General features: G+C 44.6%; 1 protein-coding gene across 8 annotated transcripts in view; it reads left to right on the top strand.

Annotated features, from left to right (window-relative positions):
* PBX3 (PBX homeobox 3) overlaps positions 1–14,062 on the top strand; it is a 325,178-nt gene extending 311,116 nt beyond the window's left edge. For 7 of the 8 annotated variants that reach the window (XR_011268488.1, XM_069609396.1, XM_069609398.1 and 4 more), the window contains one exon: positions 9,414–14,062. Coding sequence is in view for 4 of the 8 variants with exons in the window: in XM_069609396.1 (XP_069465497.1) it covers positions 9,414–9,506 (93 nt within the window). In the remaining 4 variants the exon portion in view is untranslated. The remainder of the gene's footprint in view (positions 1–9,413) is intronic. The other variant, XR_011268487.1, reaches the window with a different exon arrangement.
* The last annotated feature ends 10,240 nt before the right edge of the window (positions 14,063–24,302 follow it).

The raw sequence follows: 24,302 nt of genomic DNA, 5'->3' as shown, positions 1-24,302 counted from the left end.
GAAACTGTAAAGGGACAGAGTAACGTGGCACTGCCCAAAGGGAAGGAGACTGCCCAGCAGCAACTTTAGGGTAAGGCTGTCCCAGCACCCGTCAGGCAAGCGCTTCTCACCCAATGCTTGCGGCACGGAGAGAACAGGGTAGGAAGGTGCTCTTATCATGAATGTAGAACCCGTTTGCATGTCCTCATTTCTATAATTACAGCTGATCATTTGTTACTTAGACTGGGGAAATGGTCTTCTCGCCTGTTGCCCCTGTGACATCTTTGTCCATCTTGGAGGAAAGCACTCAAACATGATCTCCCGTAGCCCAGAGGGCAATGGGACTGGGCCTCCCGGCTACTGGAACTGGTTTCCAGCCAGCATCGTCCATTCCATGCAGAAAAGCACTTCCTGTGGTCTTTTCATCATAGTGACAAGAGTTAGCATGGGTGACGTTTTCCACCCATGATCTACCTCTCCGCCCCATCCATGCAGCGCTTTATGAGACCCCCCTCCCTCCCGATTCAGGTTCTCTTTAACTTTTCTTTAGTTTGAACTCTTTGCTAGAGAGTTTTGCTGTGGACCTCCAGTGATTAGAGGCAAAGTGGCAACAGTGTTCTTCTCATTGCCTGGGACTCTGAAATAGATCTATAGATGCAAAGTCAACCGCGGCCGGATGACCATTTATGATGCACTGACGATTGTGTGCACAGAATCGGAATCACAGTGTTCGACTGTTGCGTGGGAATTCATGCGCACCATGCAAGTGCAGGTGTAAACCTAGCAGTGGTTTGCGGGAGTGAAGTGTTGGGTAGTCGCACGGATTGAATCTGTGCACTACGGTGCATTAGGTGAATGGTGCAGAACGGCACATAGGTATGGTAGACCCATGGCGGTGGAAGGCAGGGAAAGCAGCAGAGGCGTGCTGGCACATGCATAGCGTAGTCACATCCATGAACATTTAGATATAAAAGCTGCCAATCACTTCATCCTTCCACATGGGCACCAGTTTTGGAATTTGTTTGAGAAACTGTCCCTTCCTTTAAAATCCTCTTTTGCCTTTTTAGACAATAATGGTCTTTAGTGCTTCAAATCTGCCATCTATGCCATGCTGTGCTATGCTATGCGATGTGCCTTGAAGACCTGACCTCACAGTATTTTCCTTGGGATGATATGGAGCCATCCAGCTAATTGAGTTAGTTTGCTCCAAATTGACTGATTTTCAAAATGTTCAACAGCTACTTTGAAATGGCATCAAGCCGATATAGCAGAATAGCTTTGAAAACATTGGAGATTCAAACCTTCCAATCCCACAGCAGAAGGGAGCACTCAGAGCCCGTCGGTCAACATCTCAACACACCTCTCGTAGCCTAATGCGCCATTAGGCCTGTTATCAAGTAATCATCCAGAAGAGAGGGTTTACCATCCCGGATCTCTCATTATGGACTATTCAAGGCAGGTGCACAATATAAACTGGCCCATTGGCATGCAGGTGCCACAGGAACCAACCCTGTGTAGTAAAAGCCCAGTACAACGGTTCATGGAATGCCCCCCGCAACCATCCAAATGACCACGCTTTGCCAATCGGCAAGTGAACACTCAGCATTGTCCAGGGAACTATTTAGCAATGTGCTCAGGCAGTGAGGCCAGTGTTGTTTGGGTTCTGCCTTCTTTGCTACCGGCTGGTTACCGGCAGACTCACCTTACCGTTACTGGTACCCGATATTCTGATATCCCGGCGGTAAGTTCCCATTCCATTCCATGGAGTTACATAGGACTCCATGGAATGGGAACCACTGAAGCACTGCCATGGTTGTTAACGGTGGCGGTGCTTCAGTGATTTTTCTGCCAGTAAGCGCCTGGACTACCGGCAGGTCAGGCTTGCAGTTCTGCCCGTAGGTGCCTGAGCTACTGGCAGTTCACTGCCCCTACCGGCAGACTCGGAGTAACCTGGTCCAGCTGTATCTTTTCCTTAAAGGTGTCCCTGTCTCGATTGATTGAATATGTTAAGAAAATGTAGCTTAGCCCACCTCAGAAAAGGGTAAAATGAAACTAGGTCTATAAACCTGGACGCTATCTCTCCCTGGCTTTGGGGTCATTGCCTGGGCCCTTCTGCTGATTGCTGCCGGTATGCAGTAATAAAACCACAGCAAAAATGTCGCCTTTGCAAACAAATTGCAGCAAAAATGCTGTGGTTTGACCCAGTAAAGGTGTACCCAGTCATACCATTTAAGGGAAGCGGGAGTTGCGGGGTTGTCCCCCGCTCCACTTAAAGGCTATAAAGGGTCTAGGGTTTGCGGGGATGTCCCCTGCATCCTTTACATGCATTGTGGCGGCAAAACCACTGCCTTTTTGCCGCGATTTATTTTGTAAACTGCCATTTATTCTGTGATTTTAACACATGGAACCTTGCTGCCACCTGTGATTGCGGGATTGTTCTCAGGTCCTTGGGGTGTTTCCCATTGATTTGCTCCAAGCGTGCATTTCTATTACCTGCATTTTGCTTCTGCCACCTGGAGGGATTCCAGGCCAAGATGTTAGGTCACTGGCATTTGCACTGCACACCTCTGGAATGTGCATGGTCTGCAGGAGCTGTGGTGGATCTGAAAGAGAGAGGGATGGGTTTGCGTTAGTGTTGCAAGAGGGAACATCCAAGTTAGCGTTGCTTTTGTGTTGACCAGAAGTGCTCTGAGTCCTTCATGCAGTTGTTATGTGTTGTGAGCGGAGAGGCTTTTATGTCCATAGGGAGTGGCTGTGGGGTTAGGATGCTTCGGCCGAGGGCATGCTTTACATGTTGGGTTTAGTAGGGTAGTGTTGTGAGTTTCGATGTCTGTTGAGAGGGGTGTTTAGATTGATGTGTGAAAGAAACTAAGTTGATATGCACAGAGTGTGTTTGTACCTAGAAGTTGAGACTACAAGTGCAAGGAGGTTGATGTCTGTGTCAATTTCTTGGTGGGATTGCTACTTGCGTGACATCTCAGTACCTCTGCCCCTTGGGAGAGGTGCTTGCGTGGTGGTGCCTTGTGGCATCCTGGTGTGGGCTAGTATCTCTTGATGTGTGTGCAATGAATGCTATAGGATGAGGAACAGGGGTAGCAGGAGAAACCCGGGGGGCATGTAGACGAGGGTACCAGGTAGACAATGGTGGAGAATGATTCCCGAGGAGGGCATAGAGTAGGTGTGAATTCTAGAAGTCGTTCATGCAAATGTATCTTGGGGTTACAGCACAGTGGGCACTTATCAGATTAGGCACCTGTTATTGAAACACCACACTGGGCTTTGGTGTGAATCTAGCTGGCAATTTATGTGGTGCTTGGGATAGCTAAGGTGTGTTGAAGAGTCAGGTCTCACAATCTTGTGGATTTAAGTGTCCCAGCACTTCCTCCTGTTGTTTCTTGTGTTCGGCTTCTCTTTTGTCTTCTTGTGGGATACCTTTGTGTGGGACTCTGCCTTCCTTGTGCATCCCAGGCTAGAATGAAATCACATCAAGGGTGGTGGTTGGATACGGCCAGGCTGGATCCCAGAGCTTCAAGCAGGCAATTAGCCAACTGGACTCCCCAGCTTGCTGAGTCGGGTAGGAGCGATTGGGTGTCCGTCCCAGAACTCCTAGCCATAGAGAAATGTCTCTGGAGCTGGAGATGGGTAGCTCTTCCCTTCCCTGTCCCAGGCTCCTGGTTAGTGTTCCCAACACCCTGTTCTTGTCCACCCTGGCACTGTGTCTCTGCAGTGTCATAACCTAAGGGATTTTTCCTGCCGCCCTTCTTCTCCTCTCCTCCATCCACTTGACTCTTTGCCACACACTCGTACCTCCACACTTCTCCACTCGATTTCCACTGTCTCCACTCAGTGAAGCCACGGGTTCTTAGGAGGGTGGGTGTTTCCTGTTAGGTTCTGGGTCTGCTGAAAGTTGCTTGGAGTACCAAAGGCACTGTCTGTGTGACATTCAGAGTCTAGTTGACCTTATTTGAAAGGGCCGTGCCAGCGTCTTTGACACAGCTGCTAAAAGAGATGCATGTAGTCTGTTGCACTGGTCAGTTACAGCTCTGCAGTAGAAGCGCCACTGTCGTTTTCCGAACCCAAAGGAGTAGTGCAAAGGTGTCTACTGGCCCAGCTCTTCCTTACCTCGTATATCAATTCTCTGGCCGCTACCTTGAATGTCGGCTCCAATTCTGGTTTGTGTGTTTTGTATTTGTATTATATATATATATATATACACATTGAACAATGTTGATGTCATTTCGAACAGAAATTATTTGCGTAGGAAGTGATACAGAAAATATAGGCAACGCCTGGGTACGGTGGCTTCGCAATATGGGTGAATGCCTGAATGCGCGTAAACCTGTTGATGTAGGAGTACTATAAAGAGGCACAGACCCGGCACAGTGACTCGGTCCATAAATAAATAGGATACACTGTAGGGGCCTAGTGTCTTTACCTGTGATCGAGATCCACGACACCCACGATCTTTCGTCATTGACTCTGTTGAGCACCACCACGCAGGCTTGTTCATGTCACTATCCTTATCCGGTAGTTTAAGATGTGTTTCCTGTATCCAGTCCCTTTCTTTTGAGTTTTTAATGGATGCTGAGGCTACTCATGTAATGGGAGGATTGACGGGAACATACACAGCACTGATTTCAGACCTTGCACCCACCTGATGGACATTTTTAGTTGGAGGTTTCTTGATAGCCTCAACTTAAATCTCGTCAAATAAGAGATCTTTTTTAATGTCAAAGTCAAATTGTCCAGCATGTCCCATTTTTGGGCTCCCTCCATTGGAGTCTGGCAGAGCTTGGTCGTCTCAGTTCCTTACCTGGGCATCTTCCTGTAATCGTCTCTTTTTGTGGACGACCATCCGGGGGAAGGTACTACTCAATAAAGCTTCTACCAACTACGTCATCAGTGTCCTAGCCCTCATCACCGTGTCTCTGCACCTGGAGTGGCCTATGGCTACAGCGTCTTCTTGCTTCCATGTCTTTCCTATACATTTTATCCATTTTGACTGATAAATGTAGTGTTTAACACCTTACCCTTTTGTTTATGAGGTGCCTTGTCCCCAACACCCCTATAGACTGCTACCTACACCTGAATTCTCCCTGCATTTTATAAGCATTTTTGTACTTCATAACAACATGTATTTTCCAGGGAGTTTCATATTTCTTTTTCCGTAGGGATCAGATTAACATGCCTACTTAGTCCTCCCTATTTAGCTACTGTCTGGTTTCAATGCATGCAAAATGTGGTTGGTCACAATGGTTAATTTGGGTTGGTCAGGGGTTTGCCAGGGCAGAGCCCTGGCACTTATCCCTTAGCACTGTCACTTTTTGTCTGAGAGCCAGTTTGATTATGATGTGCTGTTTTGGCAACTTGATTATTTTAACAGTCAATCACTTGTAGTCACACAACAAGCAACGACAGTGTGCATGGCCCAAGATTAATATTTTATATGTAGCCGGGAAAAGGTTGTGGCGACATTATATAGGTGACCATACATATAGGGACAGGGGAAGCAGGGGTTGCAAGGGAGTCCTCTGCTCACCTTCAGAAAAAAAAGGGTTTGGAGTTTGGGGGGGTGTCCCCGGCATTTTCCATCTAATAATGTCCCTGCAAAAAAAACTGCAATTTTCTGCGATTTTTTTGCATGGCGTATATTTTGAGGGGACATTATTACATGGAACCTTCCTCTTCTGGTCCTTTAAGATTTATCGGCAGCATTTGATCTTGTGGATTTTAACATTTTATACAACAGAGTGCAATCCATTACGCCCTTTTCTAAAAATGTGGCTGATTGGGTGCTGTTGTTTTTATCGTGCGGATCCGCAAATGTTTTTCACGAATCCTTTACGGCGCCCGCTTTTTTAGCTCCTTTGTGGTGTCTCGCAGGGGTCTTGTCGATCACCCAAACTCTTTTAAAAATGTTTATGAAACCTTTATTTGATGTTTTAGTTGACCATGACATTCTATACACGAATTACGTAGACGATACACAGATTTTGATTCAACTTGTTGGTGACCACTCTGTAGATTCTGCGAAAGTAAATACCATCTTAGACTTGATCCAAAGTTGGATTGGAACATAACTGCCGGGCCTTAAACAACGCCAAGACTGAACTCCTTCTAGTTGGTTCTCAGCAGAGACTCTCCATGGTCCCTGACCTGTACAGAAATGCGTTTATTGGCGGCTGTTGTATTACTGTGCTCACTAAGGTTAACACTCTGGCGTCTTCTTTGATTCCACCTTGTCTATGAATGACCTGGTCAATGCTTTGATCTCTTCATCTGTCTATTACTTGTAGCTGCTTTGCCGCATTAGGGCTTGTATCTTCAAGGAGAAATGTGGTATTCTTGCTCGTACCATCATTGAAGCCCAGATCGATTACTGCGGCAGCCTTCTTGTAGGCACCTCTCAGAAAAATATTGCTAAGCTTCAAGTGTTACAGAACAGTGCGTTAAGAATCGCACCTCACCTCAAGAGAAGGCCACATATTACACCGGCTCAAAGAGCATTGCACTGGCTACCTCTGAAAGAGCACCTGAATTTCAGGTTCCTCTCGATCACTCACAAATGAATATTTGGCAAGAGCCGAGTCTACCTTAAGAGGAGGTTGCAGGGGAAGCAAGTTACTTGTCTGCTTCAATCTAATCATAGTAATTTGCTCATGGTGCCTCATGTGAAACTGCGGAGGATGGGTAAAGGCTCTTTTAATTGTATTGCCCCGTTCCTCTGGAACAAGTTGCCCTATTCGCTAAGACTGACCCCCTCACTTGTATCCTTCAAGAGATCCCTTAAGACCCTCCTTTGTACGTGAACGGGTTTAGCTTTTAAGACCCTCTTTTGTACCTGAATGGGTTTGGCTTTTAAGCCCCTCCTTTGTACCCGAATGGGTTTGGCTGTTAAGACTCTCTTTTGTACCCGAATGGGTTTGGCTTTTAAGACCCTCCTTTGTACCCGAATGGGTTTGGCTTTTAAGATCCTCTTTTGTAACCGAATGGGTTTGGCTTTTAAGACCCTCCTTTGTACCCAAATGGGTTTGGCTTTTAAGACCCTCCTTTGTACCCGAATGGGTTTGGCTTTTAAGATCCTCTTTTGTAACCGAATGGGTTTGGCTTTTAAGACCCTCCTTTGTACCCGAATGGGTTTGGCTTTTAAGACCCTCTTCTGTACCTGAATTGGTTTGGCTTTTAAGACCCTCCTTTGTACCCGAATGGGTTTGGCTTTTAAGACCCTCCTTTGTACCCGAATGGGTTTGGCTTTTTAGATCCTCTTTTGTAACCGAATGGGTTTGGCTTTTAAGACCCTCCTTTGTACACGAATGGGTTTGGCTTTTAAGACCCTCTTCTGTACCTGAATTGGTTTGGCTTGGTATGGTCTGTCTTTATCCTGCTGATTCTATTGCTGGTGTTTACTGGACTTGGTGCGTGATTTTAGTGATTCTACAGCATTATTGCTTTTGGTTTTAGTCTGTACTGCTTTTTCTGGTTTCCTGTTTTCGTTGTTTTAGTTTGCTTGATTTTAGGGTTTTATGTTGTGTTGTTTGTTCTTGTTATATGCGTGCCCGGTTGCCTTCAGGCCTTAGGCACTCTTCTAAACATAAACATTGGGTGCGAGGTTCCCCCACTCCTCCCGATGTAGCCCAGGCGTGCCAGAAAACATTTGGACCCCGGATCTTAATTGTATGAAAATTAAGTACTGGCTGGTCGCATGGTCTTGGGTTTGCCTTGGTTTCGGTGCTTTCTCCCCCACCATGCAATCATTTCATTGGCTAAAGACAGCAACCATAACATAATGAAAGTCTCTTTTTCTGGTTAGTAGGACTTTATATCCCACACCTTCCTGTTGAGGGAATTGCAGCCTTTCTCTCGGGATGTATGAGAGGTTTACCTCTATATTTTTCCAAAGCCTGCACAGGTGGTCAGGCTTTCTCTGCCCAGAATGGGCGACTTTGGACTTGATTACCCTCTCGTCTCTCCTTGCAACCTAACCTGCAGTGTTTCCTGAAGGCTTTGCTCTTCAAACAGTGCATTCTTTCATGTAGCCATTTAACTGTTTATGGTTCTCCCACTCAACCCTCAGTGCCAAGCTGCTCCTGTTTCTGCGCCCTCTAAATATTTGTAAACTATTATGACATAACTGTGACATCATGCAACCAGATTCGCACAGGTGTGATGCTTGCTTTGCAGAGATCAGATTTGATCTTTTCAAAGATGCAGTAGTGTTATGGTCAATCCACAGACCTGGCTGTAGTTATGAGGGGATTAAAATAGAACTTCAAAGAATGCAATGCATGTGCTGTGCAGCAGCAAATGCCACGAGACCCTGGCAAGTGTCGTTTCCCCACCTAGTTTGTGCATAAAACCAGAAATACACTGGAGGTGAAAACAAGGTCCAGAACCCCACTTTTGCTACTTCACTCCCTGCCCTTTACCTTGCTCTGCTTAGGTGCTTCTCCAATCATCTCCCTGCATGTAAGGGTAACAGGATGGGTTTGGGGCTGGACTTCCTTGTGTAGATTAAAAAATACATGTTTGGGAAAATCTTTGCATAATGTTTTGAAACATATGGTTTGTAAACAGGCAATTGCTCTCCAGCTGCTACATTTCTTTTCAAGGATGGTAATGGAGATCAATTGGGCAGATGTGGAACTGACTTTGACAGTAGACTTTTCTGGGGAGGGATATTGGCTGTGTTTTTACCGAGGTGTGTATGTCTGGAAAACGGGGATCTGGGCCGGGATGTTTGCGTATGCTTAAACAGTGTTTGCGGGTGTACATTCCAATCGTACCCACCGCAAGTTAGTGTCTTTGCCTTGCCGCAAATGCAATTGCACATGTGCAACATAATTCTGCCCGTGGTGTTTTGCTAAAGGAAGGTGTTGGCAGAGGACCCAAGAGCCCAGAGCCCCACTGTTAACTGGATGCGAGTGAATTAGCCGATAGATTCTTCACTACAGAGGACTCTGACATTTAATTTGGGGGTATGATTCTGGGACCTGATTAACGATACCGAAAGGAACCTTGAGTTACTTTAGTGACAGCATATAATCATGGCAGTGCGCCCTATGTTAGCACTGTTAGGGGTAAGATTGCAGTCTCCAGCCCTCTTCAGGCAGAGTGGAAACCAGGCAGAACTCTTTTCTAAAGCTATGAGCGAGTAGGAGCAGATGTCTTCGCTGTGAATTTTTAATGACTGTCACTAACGTAATAGGGTCATTATTTTAACCATTTCCTTCCAGGTTGTTTTTTTTTTTTTTTTTTTACATTTCTTGCATGACAAATGCAGCCTTAATGAAATTTCTGGACTTAGTGCAGCATTTGATTTATCGCTCGCTTGTGCTGCATCCCTGTTTTAGCGTGCAATTCTTCAAATTATATTGTATTGTAGAATGCCATTAATATGTATTAATGCATTAATGGGATTGTGTCTTCCTTTTCAGGCTAATGGGGGATGGCAAGATGCAACTACTCCATCTTCTGTGACTTCCCCTACAGAAGGGCCGGGAAGTGTGCACTCTGATACCTCTAACTAATCTTCCCTGCGACACTTATTCACCCCCCACCCTCCCCCGAGCTGATATGCCTTGATGAGAGCGGTCAGACCCAAATGAGAAAGAAAGGTTTTATTTTCTAGCCAACCATCCTCAGCTTTACTGTAAAACCTTGCTTTAGAAAACTTGGCAAATCAGTTTTTTAAACTCTCACAAGTCTTTTATATTTATACTTCGAAGGAAACACAATTTGAACGCACTTTATCGGATTAGGCCTAGATTTACAATCGTTTACATCCCGTTAACAATTTTAGTATAATTTATTATGAAAAGTTTTAACTTTATGATACGGCAGTTGCCGCTTACTTGGAATAAAGGGTACAAGTATATGGCAAGCGTCTGCTCGACGGCGGGAGTGAAACGCAACGGCTTACGAGCTAAGCCGCCCCGCCCAAATTCTATTTTTTTGTGTGCCTTTTTCTTTCTATACTTTACACATTTTGATTGTTGTTTTTAATAATCTTAGAACATCTAATTGAGGTGGAATGAAAAAGCTGTTTAGTTCAGTTGCACATTGGATGCTTTGAGATTCAGTTTTATAATTTTTGTAATTAGATTTAAAGCTAGTAGCAAATTCTCTCTCAAAAAAAGGAAAACAACAACAACAGAACAAAAACGACTGCTTCCAGGGTCCTTTCTGCTTTTCATTGATGGACAAAGATTGTTGTTCGGAGACGATGAAGTCATGTTGCTGCTTATTTTTGTGGAAACCACAACTTGGGTTTGACAGTATGAGCTTGGTGCTGTACACAGACTTGTCAAGACTTGCTCATTCCACTTGGCGGCAACAAAAAAAAAGCACCATTCTATGAGTGTTGTGTACATAGTGTAGCAAAAGAGTATTTATACATCTCACCAATCGAAACACAGCTTTATTACCTCATGCGAACTCATACGAACCAATAGAATTTCAACATGTTCCGTAGCTTAGAGTGCTCACTTACTACCTCTGAACAATACTCACGCTGTCGTTTGTCTACTCATTTCTTTTCACATCTTGTAATTAACTCTTGGTTCCCCTTCACGAAATGTATTGTACAGTGTAATCTTTTTAAGAAAAAGATAAATCTTACAAAAAAAATCATAAGAAGTTGCTTTTGCAGCTTTTATACTGGAGGGATGTCGTTGGGGCTTGCGTTCAACACTATACAGTAAAACTGTTGTAAATACAGAAAAACATTTTGAATGTTCTTCATCTTGTTATTATCCAACAACAAAAAAAAAAATAAAATCGAGAAAAAGAATTGTAATGCATATGGAATTCAGTATTCATATTGGTATATTTCAGCCGGTGTAATGGGGCGGGGGTTGGTTTGGACAGGGCGGGTCCATGGGGCGGATTAAAGGTTTCTTTCTTTTCTGCCATATGCCATCCTGAATCTGATTGGGTCATGAAGAAATTTGACAGTGATACTAATGTATTAAAACGTTTTGTGTTACTAGTTCTGACTGGATTTCACCTTGAATTGAGAAAAAAAAAACTCTTCATTGTGGTAGTTTTATGGAGTTTCAATACATGAATACACCTTTTTTTTGCTTTCATGATCGCATTTTTCTATAACTTATTTCTTGCAGTTGGATTTGTGCTTTCCCATGTGTAGCTATGGATCCCTGAAAGGTGTACCACAAATTTCATCAGAAGACCACATTGTACTTTTCCAATCTCCTAGCACCTTTTGCATCTCCCTCACTAACATAACCCTATTTTTGGGACATGTGTGACCTCTTTAATATTCAAAGCAGTCATATTGTTCAATTAAACTACATATCTAAATTCCAGAATGCACCAATTGTGAGCATTACCCACTAAATGTTTTAAAGGATTATTTTATAGAAAGAAATGGAAAAAGAAAATACACACTGTCCTGTTTATTCATTTTGGCATCTGGTCAACAGTGATGTTTCAAAGCTTTTCAGAACATCCGCTGGGAATGGTAATTTCATTGCACAAAAGAATTGTTCTATGTAAATTTGCGTTTTGCATACCTAATAATACTGCATCCTTTGTAAGAAAGCAAAGGTCAGTAACAGGTAAACAGCTTGTTTGTCGTATCTGAAGGAAATCGACTCACAGGAAATCAAATTATTACTAATCACGTGCAGCAAATTCTCACTAATAAATGTAACTCTTTTGCTATGTCAGCCGCTGTCTCTGGACAAAAACAAGGTATACGTTTCACCATCATTACCTCTTAACTTTATTACGCCATAAATCGAATGACGTGACTTAGCTCATTTTTGCAAAACATTAAAACCTATTTTTTAACTGCTAGTGTGCACGTGTGCATTAGTTCCTTGACTGCAAATTCATACTGATTTTAATCTATTGCAGTCGGTCAAATTCTTTATTTCTTAATTGATTTTTTCAAACATTTTTAAACACACCCTTTTGTTAAGAGCCCCGCCTTTTTGCAGCATTCATCAAAACAAGTCCAGCATGTATTACTCTTTTCTTTTTCTCAAACAAAATAGTCAGGATGTTAAACATTTCCTGGCATAACCAAATACCTACCAACAAATCGTTTATCAGCAATCACCCTTTTAAAATGCAACTGACCTGACATGTTGGGATCCTACAGGAATTTCTATGTACATTGTTGTCTCTCTTTGTGAGCACTAAAGGCCAGGAAGGCTAGTGTGCGACAAATTGCATCCATGCTCTGTTTGCCTTATGACTCAGTGGCAAAGGTATTGCAAATGTGAAGCGTTTCAGTGGCTGCCTGGGCAGCATAATGAACACACAAGCACCCCCTCGACTTGATCACATCTCTGCTGGCCACAGGCAAGAACCTGCCACTCACTGATGAGGTTCAGGGGAAGGCCATCAACCACCTTGGGGCCATGCTTGCATGCCCCGTGCCCACAAGGCATCGTTAGCTTGCCTCTTTGCAACATTAAGGTCCCTTCGGATCGTGAGCCCCAGTGATGCTGGAGAACCGTCGTTTGCTTCCATTGCAAATAACACCAATGTCCTCCTGGAGGCATGGTCACATGTCAGAAAGACGCGCCGCGAACGCCAGTGCGCGATTGCTCTTTCTGATGTGCCTCTGTTTTCCCGCATTTGCCCTTGCATGAAGACCAGGGGGCAACCATTAGCGGGGTAATTAAGGTGAGAGTATGGGATAATGCATGTCAGATAAGTCCACTGAATTAAGGTTTTTCCGCATAGTGCACTACCTGGGGTATTCACAGCGGTTAGTAGTCAGTATGGAAAATTAGGTCAACTGGTGCTGTGGGTTTATATACTAGCACTGAATGCAGACTCCATTTTCATACACAACAATAAGTAACACGCGGAGCATTAATCCCTATTTAAATCATCAGCATTGTTATGTACCCATGTATCACACACGTACACATGTATCTATCACGCACATGTGCTTGTAAATAAGGAGAGCTAAGCTGGACTTCACACTGTGGATTGCTTTTGCACTTCCTTAACAGTTTATAGCAATTGTTTAATTTTCTTCTTTTTTGAATTTTTTTTTGTAATAAATTGATTTTCACTCATCCTACCACACCAGTGATTAACCTCTGGATGGATATTCACCTGTAATAATATTGCATAGAAATTGTGTGATCCAGCAAATGTTTGTAACTTCTGTTTTTCGTGCGATAAAGACGGACACGTTTTTTCCCTGATCTGTGAATGGCCATTTTGGAACAGTTTGCATTGTACTAATGAGCGGCTAACTTTGGGAACAAAGGGGACTCCTCCAATATGGCGCCCCCTGGGACACTGACGGTTCTGCACAGCACAGGCTGCCCCGGGACTTTGTGAAAGGCAGCAGCTGTGCTTTTTTGACGGGCGCACCAGCCTCCCATCGACTGAGCTTCTTTGCTATTGTTCTGTTTAACCTGCAAACACTCATTTTAAAAAGACTCTGGCAGAAAACAAAGCACCTTTGTGAAATTGAAAACAAGGGGACAAAACTTCCTAAAAAATGTCCATCCCGCTGACCAGTAGAGATCGAGTGCTTGGCTCCCAGGGTTACGTAGACGGAAACCACGGGGGGGGGGGGGATTTTGCAACAAGAAATGTGCTTTCGTGCCAAACCAAGCAGTCAAGTTTTCTTCATTGATTCTCCGATCAACCGCACTCAGCTGCACTCAACCACACTCAACCGCACTCAGCCTGTTGTTGCAAATCTCAACTTCTGAAAGAGGAACTGTGGCCACAAGAGTTGTCAAGACCTCTAACAAATAATTTCTTCAAGACAGAGAGACATTTCAGTAAAAACTCAGACCACATCTGAATGGACCATCCTGCTCAGCCAATCAGGTGGGGGCTCTAAATGAAAGTCAATGAAAGACCGCGAAGTCCTGGTTTCTGTCCTTACCAAATGGCATGATGCTGCCCTTCTATCTACACATTTTTAAAATGCACTATGCAAGTGCCCAGTTCAAAATGACGATATCTGTACCATGTATCCTGATGTGAAAAATAACTTTAAGATGACATAAGATGTTTCCAGATTGTGCTAATAAAATCCACATCTTTTTTAATAAAAAAGACACCCTGCAAAGGCTGAAAATTATTCTGGTCGATGTTTGTATATTTTTTATTAATTGTGACGAGTCCGTTCACAACCGGCGGCCCCGGACAATGTGATGAAAGATGGTTCTGCAACCTTTGGTCCACAAGATGTTTTGAACTACAACTCCCATCAGCCCTAACCAGCATAGTCAATAGTGTGGAAACAAGGGAGTCACACTTTGCTGAACCCTGTGATGAATGCAAGCGATTAGGTAGAGTGCCACAGTTAAATCAAGCCTCACAGTGTTCACTTCAGTGTGTACAGTGCATGCATGCAGCAGTTTTGTGGTGGGAAGTTAAACACACACATTTAATTGTTCTTTGTTCTGAAATCTGACTTTTGTTGCAAATATACAAAGCTAATTTTGTCTTTCTCATAAATAGAAGGCAAACCTGTGCATACTTGCCCTCCCACTCTCTCATTACTCTTCATTGCTTTGAGATGGACAGAGGTGTAAAGCACAGCTCTCAAGAGTCTCCTTGCCATGCCATGAGAGGTTCATTTGCATTCTGGGACTTGAAGTTTTTTTCTTTCCTTTTTTAATATAGGAAAGCTAACAAGACCCAGAATTCCAAGAAAAAAACACGACTGGCTAACCTTGTCACGCATGGCAAGAGGAAACTTGAGAAACATGCCACAATGCAACATAACATAAAAGAACAGTGTCTCATTGTGTGATCACCTAACCAGACTGATAAGCACCCTTTTTAAAAGAACACATCCTCCCCCTTCTCCATCTCCCTCTTCATTTGTATTTATGAAGTATTTCCTTATTGTCCTAGCCTTTTATTTTCCTCTTGCTTATCTGTATCAATCGTATATTCCCTTCTTGTCCCTTCCTTTTATTTTCCTCTTGCTTATTTGTATCCATCAAATATTTCCTTCTTGTCCTATCCTCTTATTTTCCTCTTGCTTATTTGTATCCATCAAGTATTTTCTTGTCCTATCCTCTTATTTCCCTCTTTCTTATTTGTATCCATCAAGTGTTTCCTTCTTGTCCTATCCTCTTATTTTCCTCTTGCTTATTTGTATCCATCATGTATTTCCTTCTTGTCCTATCCTCTTTTTTTCCTCTTGCTAATTTGTATCCATCAAGCGTTTCCTTCTTGTCCTATCCTTATTTCCCTCATGCTTATTTGTATCCATCAAGTAGTTCCTTCTTGTCCTATCCTCTTATTTCCCTCTTTCTTATTTGTATCCATCAAGCATTTGCTTCTTGTCCTATCCTCTTATGTTCCTCTTGATTATTTTCTTTTCTCCAGCTAACCAAGGTCTGGACAACCCTAGTGGGGGCACAATACTCCTGGCCACGCCAAGTCTAGGCACACTGAAAAAACTACAGTGATAGTTTGGCAATATAAAAGCCTGTTACTATAATATAACACAAAATACCCCAGCAAATAATACACAAATGCGTACTAACATGGACGATTTCGTATTTAGGTACTCCATGTGTGGTACGGCATACGTCATTGGACAATGACGCGGTGTAACCGAAGCTACGTGGCTGCACCATTGTTGATTTCAGTAATGTTATTTTTTTATACCATTCATAAGGTTATGCTCCATCCTTCTAGCCACATTACAAAATGTCGAGGGGAAGTGACAAGGCCTGCTGTCCGCTGCATGTAACTGCACAATCCTTGCGCCATCCGCTTCGCTGCAACAGCCACATACTGAAGATGCCCCAATCATGCTGTTTTCGGAGACCGATCATGTGGTACCACCAAGAGAAGTCAAATCTAGGAACTGCTTAACGCCCCTTCTGGAATATGGGGGCATCATACATTTTAGAGACTTTGCAGAGTACGCTATCAAAATGTTTGCAGGAGGCAGAGTTCTCATGCACGTGAATTCTGCTAGAAAATGTTGATCACATTTTATTTTAGTTTTTTAGTGGTGTAAAATGTATTCAATGTTTTTATTGTGTTCTGGGGGTACTTAGGGCCCAATTCTGATGTGCATGTAAAATGAGCAAAGTGTTGTTCCATCAAGGAAGGAACAACACTTTTCTTATTTTATTGTTTATGGTTTAAAACAAACCTTTAAAGTGCAATTCAACATTTGATTACCATAAAAAAACATTAGATAACTGAACACTCCAGCCAGCTTCACATTCCATGTACGCATACAATTATTAAAAAGTAATACCAAGAAATTCATAAAAATATCATAATCAAATCTTCACCACAATGAATTCGGAAGTTGCTTAAAAGGCTGAATTAGTCGTAAAATAAAGAAGAAAAAGAAAGAAAAAAGAAAAAATAATAATTTGCATTTATAGCTACTCAGGAGGATAGCTCGGGGGCGACATGCTTGTCTTGGAAGCAAGAAGATGTGGAGCAACACAGGTTCGATTCCCGGGTCCGCAGTTAGAAACATCTGGGCGTTATAAAACCCATTACAATTACAGTACAATAGCTATTTCAAAAATTCCAATTCATCAAACGTTACAACCCAATTTAAGTAGGTCCAATTTCTGTAAAAATTTCATGTTATAATGTTATAATTAAAGTTGGACTGAATCATGTAAATGCACAATCACCGACCCCCCCAGGTGGAACTTTGGCAGTATGGATACTCAGAACTGAGGGTGTGATATTCATTGGACCAACTATGTCAACAATACCATGTAAACTGTGATTGTGTTTGAATAAATAAAGTTTTGAGAAAAAAAATATTTGAAGACAGCAACAATCATTGAGGCAGATTGACCCCTCACAATTCACAGCCAGAGATTCCCTGTATCTACATGCACAAGAATATGGACATAATATAGCTTTATAGACCTGCAGCGTGGGCGTACCGGGCGTTATGGGCCCTGAAAACTGAGTTAATGAGGTATGAGGGACCATAACGCCCATTACGGCCTGAGCTACAGGTCTATAAAGCTATTAGAACACCCTCAGGGCCCAATTCTAATCTTGACACAGTGAATGTGCTAAAAAGCAGGATTCACTGCACCGAATCAGTACGCCCAGGCTTCACCAGTTTTTTCAAGTGGGCCTGAGAGTCCTCGTAGTGCACAACAGTGCACCTTCAGGATTTTGCCTGTTTGTCATAACGGGCGCAATCCTGAAATCTCAGAAGCATTTTTGTAAAATAACGACATATTCTTTATTTTACAAAAATGCTGCTGAGAACATGGGTGTATATGAACACATTCATATACACCAAAGTAAGCAGCTTCAAAGTTGCAGACTACAACGTTGAAGCTGCTTGCTTTCCAAACACCCGATTTGCGGGCTGTAATCAATCTGCGGGCTATATCAGTGCGTATAGCCTGCAGATTGACCAATCAGCTTCCCAGAAACACCACTAGGGTGTTCTAATATTCGGTAGGCCTTGAGAGCAGGAAACTCGAAAATCAAATGCTTCACATTTCGGTTTCCTTAGGGTTGTTACAAAATCTGCAAACGACCTATGCCCCAGGCAATTTGCTCTTAATGAACACTATTTCTTTTGTTTCCAAGACATTAAAGCAGAACCTCATAGAGTTAGCCCTCTAATTCATATCAGGGAATCTAACCAGACAGGGTTCCACAATGCCAACATTGTTATGACCCGCGAATACAGGGCACGCCTACCCAAGGCTTCACCCGTTTGCATCCAGAACATCACTTTTCCTGAAAACACCATGGGCCGCATTACAGAAACTTTGCACTGGTGTAAGTGTGAAGTTTGCACGGTATTAGCACTACTGCAAAGTTTGCCCTATTTTTAAAAGCACTGGGACACATTAAAAAACCATTGCACCTCGACGAGTGCAATTTGGCATATTTAAAGCACCAGGGCTAAAATTGCCTTAGTGCTAAAAAGATATATTTTGTATGCATTTTTGCACCAGGGCAAAGTTTGTCATAGTGCTAATAGTATTCCTTATTGGCACTGGAGCAACCTTTGCTCTCGTGAAAATAATTTGATGATGGTGGTATTGTCACTTAAATAATGATGAACCAAATGAAGGAACTAGGCACCACTGGATAGGGACATGTATTCACAAGCACTTTCTCAACGTGAATTTACTTATTATGTTCTGCTTTGGTGATCATAGATTTAAAAATATATACATATTTGTGGTGTAATATGTTGTATGTAAGGACTGGGTGTTGTCGTTTGTGCTTTAAGTACTACCTGTGACAACCACAGGTGTACAGGTGGTAGTCATAAAGTAAGGACTGTAAGGGACATACATTACACACAGGTGTAGTCCCGAATGTGGTAAAGTGTGGTCAAGTGCTACAAGAAGTCCTAAAGACAGTCTAAATGACTATGGCTGAAACGTGACACATTTATAGAACAGACAAGCTGGGTACCCCTATACTTAAATGTTAGCACATATGAGCATTATAGCAGGTTTGTGTTGGCATTGACATAGGGTAGTTTTAGTAAAAACACATCGAGTTTTTAATTTTTGGGTATGTGCTGTTGTTGGAACTGGTCATAAACAATGCACAGTGTGTATCTCTCTCTCTCTCTCTCTCTCTTTCTCTCTCTCTCTCTCTCTGCACGGGTGACACTCTCTCTGCACGGGTGACACTCTCATGTGCTCCCTAGGGAAAGGTTTTTCCCGTCGAGGGTTGGTGAGATGCTGCCAGAATAGTGCACCACTCCCTTCACTTTATCTGATAACCCTTTGGTGTGCACTACTATAGTGAGCAGTCAGGTGCATGAAGTTTTACCCCACGATCGCTGTGAGTTTAAGGGCTGGAGCGATAGACAACGCCATCATTTCAGATTCTATTTGCACTAAGCTGTGTATGCCATCACCTTGCTATTGAGTGATACAGTGGGTGTACGTGCAAACCCCACATATCACACACATTACACAGAAGAATACATGGCACGAATCATTAAGATGAATGAATTCTTAGAGATAACGGATCATCAGAAGCCAATGACTGGCAGGCAATCCCCTCAAAAAGACCATGAACCCAAGCTGCGTTCCATGTAGCAGCGTGTAGCGGATAGACTCACCCACAGCTCTGTGTAGGAGCTATTAATGATTGTAGAGGGAGCCGTGGGCGGCCAGAGCAAGCAAGAGAGGAGCAGGAGGAGAATCAGGCCCCCATCCCTAGGCCAAGAGCATCTGCCCGGCACTTGACCGACATCCACCAGCGCATTCAGGACGATGCCCAAGGTATCATGAGCATACCCCCTGCCATATCAACTCTACCAGAGCACCTGGCAGCCCAGGGGGTTTGTGCCACAGGGGCCTTAGCTCAGGACGGCTACGTGGTATGTCACCGTCCATCTTCTCTGTTGTACTCAGCCAGGACCTGCATGCTATCATGCCCCTTCCAATCACCCCCACCCCCATGACCAGGCAGGATGATAGCAAGAGTGCGAAAGCCAGCTTTCCTGCCACTGCACGGTTGCCATATGTGAAGGGAGCACTGGCCTCTCAAAAGGGAGCCTGATCTACATGAATCCGAAGCAACAGTGCATCCCACACTATGCATAAAGTACTGCTGTGCCCACTTCCCTGGATCCACACTATGCATAATGCACTGAAACACGCCTTGAAACACTTGTGTATAGGCGCGTTACAAATCCCATATCATATCATATCACTGCTGTACACACTTCCCTGTATCCACACTATGCATAACGCACTGCTGTGCCCACTTCCCTGGATCCACACTATGCATAAAGTACTGCTGTGCCCACTTCCCTGGATCCACACTATGCATAATGCACTGCTGTACACACTTCCCTGTATCCACACTATGCATAACGCACTGCTGTGCCCACTTCCCTGGATCCACACTATGCATAATGCACTGCTGTACACACTTCCCTGTATCCACACTATGCATAACGCACTGCTGTGCCCACTTCCCTGGATCCACACTATGCATAAAGTACTGCTGTGCCCACTTCCCTGGATCCACACTATGCATAACGCACTGCTGTGCCCACTTCCCTGGATCCACACTATGCATAAAGTACTGCTGTGCCCACTTCCCTGGATCCACACTATGCATAACGCACTGCTGTACACACTTCCCTGTATCCACACTATGCATAACGCACTGCTGTGCCCACTTCCCTGGATCCACACTATGCATAATGCACTGCTGTACACACTTCCCTGTATCCACACTAAGCATAACGCACTGCTGTGCCCACTTCCCTGAATCCACACTATGCATAACGTACTGCTGTGCCCACTTCCCTGGATCCACACTATGCATAATGCACTGCTGTACACACTTCCCTGTATCCACACTGTGCATAACGCACTGCTGTGCCCACTTCCCTGGATCCACACTATGCATAATGCACTGCTGTACACACTTCCCTGGATCCACACTATGCATAAAGTACTGCTGTGCCCACTTCCCTGGATCCACACTATGCATAACGCACTGCTGTACACACTTCCCTGTATCCACACTATGCATAACGCACTGCTGTGCCCACTTCCCTGGATCCACACTATGCATAACGTACTGCTGTACCCACTTCCCTGGATCCACACTATGCATAACGCACTGCTGTACCCACTTCCCTGTATCCACACTATGCATAACGCACTGCTGTGCCCACTTCCCTGTATCCACACTATGCATAACGCACTGCTGTGCCCACTTCCCTGGATCCACACTATGCATAACGTACTGCTGTACCCACTTCCCTGGATCCACACTATGCATAACACACTGCTGTACTCACTTCACTGGATCCACATTGTGCATAACGCACTGCTGTGCCCACTTCTCTGGATCCACATTGTGCATAATGCACTGCTGTGCCCACTTTCCTGGATCCACACTATGCAAAACGCACTGCTGTGCCCACTTTCCTGGATCCACACTATGCATAACACACTGCTGTACCCACTTCCCTGGATGAACCCAGGAGTTCATGATCCGTAGGAACAGTACTCTGCCCAGTTTAATAGCGTCCTTCAGCCAAGCACTGACCTGGGTGCTACACATGTGGCAGTACCAACTCATCGCGATCCACACCCCCGCCCCCCACCTCTGACACTTCTAGTCCTGCTTCTTAGCATCTCTAGGCAGCTTCCATCTCACCTGCACACATCATCTCTGGTCTGAAACAATAACAGGGGTGTATAGGCCATACACAGGGATGAGGGGTGCAAGGTAAAAGCCACTTGCAGTGAGGGAATGCAGAATACCCCTGATCACCATTCCATGCCAGGCTTCTTAAGCCCCATCCCGTGCCCCACAGCTGATCATGAGCAGAAGTATAATCAGGTACATATTCGGAGATGCGCTCGGATGGAGCAGCCATAAAAGCCCACTTCCGGTGCCTGAGGTAGAGCTTGAGAAGGTTCACAAGGTTATCATCCTGTTCTGCAAGTGGCACAATAAAGCAATGAGGTGCTTGCTGTCCTTACCAGATATGAAGTAGCAGGACCTGGCAAGTGGCCAGGCGGGATGGGGGAGTCCACCGGTGGAGCAGGATGCAATGCATGGGATGAGGTTACTCCAGGAAGTAGCGGACACATTGTGAAGGAGAAACATGGCAGATGGCAATAGGTACCCATACTGCCAACCCCCATTCACTGTAGATTCAACCAGCTTCACCTCATCATGTCTATTGTAGCAGAAATTGTGATGTCTTGGCAGGATAGCTCAGCGGCAACATGCTCGACTTGGAAGCAAGACGATACGCAGCAACACAGATTCGATCCCCTGGCCCGCGCTTAGAAACCTCTGGGTATTAAGCGCGTTATAAATAACCTATCATATCATATCATACCCTCACCAAAAACACCTGCCCACCTCACATGCCCATCCCATAAGGCACACAATACCCATCAACTCCCTTCATCCAAACAATGCCCACACTCTCCATTTACATGCCCACACTCTCCATTTACACCAACCCTCCCCACCCCTTTCATTGAATAACATTCATATGCTCCTACAACCTGACCTCACCCCTCCACGCTTTATTTACTGCCCAGTGTGGAGCAGCAGGGAGAGAACAACAGCCAGTGGAGTCCACTGATGACACCTGGTTGTGGTGGAGGCTCAGTGGTGGAGATGGAGGGGCTTGACCATTCCCTCCACTGACATGCAGGGCTAGGGCCTGCTGCATCCCACAAGGATGATAGAACGGAGAGCAACGCCAGAGTTTGTGATCTCTGTAGACTACCTCCCTCCTCCTCTGGCTCCCGTGGTACATGCCACCAAAGCACTCTTCTGTAGCCAACACTGGCATGAGAGGTACTGCCCACATTCTTCAGCCTCACCACTGTCTATTGGACGCAATCCATCTCCTCTGTATGACTGCCCACCTTCTTTTGGGCATCCTACCTCTCCTCCATCGTGCAAAGTCTGCCCACTACTGACAGGGATTGATAGTAAGAGGCAATGCCCTGGGCAGCACTTGGATGGGTGCCTATGACCCCAGAAACTGGTGGTTGAAACCATGAGTGAGGGGACCTACTCTTGACAGGATCTTCAAACCACCAATGCCATCATCTGGCCTCCAACCTTAAGATGGCCATTGGCGGGCGAGGGGTGGTTCTGCATGTTCTGCTTCACAATATAGTGCTTTCTCCTCCAGAGCAAACTCTACTGTCAGGGCCTCCCCATGTTGCAGATGACCAGCTCCTCATTTGTGATAGACAGTGCGGCTGACATTGGAGAAGGTGCCGATAAGGGGGTGGGAGTTACCAGGATCATTCCTCTTTCGAGGGGGTGTGGCTGCAAAAGTACTCTATTGTTTCCTGGCTGGTACTGCACGTGTGGGGACAGAGGCAGAGGCAGAGGGACTGGTGATTGTGAGAGAGGCAGCAATAGTCATAGTGAAGGTTCTGCTGTTGTGTTCTTATAGTTGTGGTGGTGGCAGTGGAGTTACTGCAAAGGTGTCCAAGGAGCAGGTGAGGATGGAGGTGGTGCATGATGCCCTGATCCCATCAGTGGCTTATGCTAGGCCTGACACCATTGGAAGTGGCAGCATCTGACAAAGCAAAGGCAAAGCTCTCTCCCCCCATGGATGCAGGGCCAGCCGTGCAGCAGTGCCCCGTTCAGTTTCAAAAGACTCTTTTCAGTGCTCTGCCACAAGAGGCTGCACACCTGGCTTCAAGCCATTCCACATCTTCTTCCCCTCTTCACTGCTGGAGGGAGAGGGTGCAGAAGGCTACATTCCTGAGCTGGATGGCACCTGGTTTCAATGGCAGAAGAAGTTTTCCCTGACCACAAACAGTTGAAGAACATTTGCACTCAATGTAACGACCCTGAAAGAGGCATGCCCGAACTCTATGAACACTCCCTGAACCTTTTCCACTCTCCTTGCATCCACAGTCCATTTTAAGGAGAATCATCCAACTTTTATTTCCACTTTACCCCCACCCCAGTGTTTTCATTACAATAAAATGTGTTTGTTAAACACGGAAACTCTTCTCAAGTCCTCTGTGGATCTCATGGTGTAATGAGATTTTTGGGATACCCCTGGTCACAGATGTGGCCAGCTAATAGTGTTGCCTCTGCTCTGGAGAAATACCTTGTAAACCTAAAGAATTGGCCATGGGGTAGATTCCCCATCAAATTATTGTATTGAAAGCTGAACATATTTAGGATAATGTTACAGTCCCTAGATTTGGAAAAAAGAAAATAGTTTTTAGGTTCTCTCCTTCTTTAGGTCAACAGGACTAAATAATCCCCAAAGTATGACTGAACTCATTGGTGAGCTGTAGAAATTGCAACTGTGCATTCAAACACCCAAACAGCTCTTATAGACCCTTCAAAATCATAAAAACCTCAGCAAAGTGGCTCATCCAATTCATAAGGGCACTCTTTTATGGATTGTTGACACTATGTATATGGCCCGTTCAAAATCATAAACACAGGTATTGGCGAAGCTTGGGACAAAAATGGCTGACCAGGAGGAGTCACATGACGATGGAGCGCACCAACCCTGCTGATGGGAAGTGAAGTCCCATGTGGTGGCGTGAGTCTCCAAACCACAACGGCAAGTGCCAGGTACATGGGACCATCGGACTGCGGTGCCTCCAAATGTTCCTTTACAGAATTAAGAATAAGCAATAGAAAATGAAAACCTACAGAGATTTGCAGTATAAGTCTTTGACATGTGTTTGATTGCAAAAATGTTATAGTTACCCCTGTTTAAAATGACAATTGCCACATGGCAAAGAAAAGGACTTTTGCATGCTACATTGGTGAATGAAGCCAGAACTTTGGCCTAATCTGCAAAACTGCATTCTTTGTCCGGAGCAAGCGCAACAGAAGGGGGATGG

The sequence above is a fragment of the Ambystoma mexicanum genome, chromosome 8 (assembly GCF_040938575.1).
Source record: "Ambystoma mexicanum isolate Mex_15411 chromosome 8, UKY_AmexF1_1, whole genome shotgun sequence".
Taxonomy (NCBI): domain Eukaryota; kingdom Metazoa; phylum Chordata; class Amphibia; order Caudata; family Ambystomatidae; genus Ambystoma; species Ambystoma mexicanum.
The sequence above is the reverse complement of the archived record's forward strand: the minus strand, read 5'-3'. Positions and strand labels throughout refer to the sequence as shown.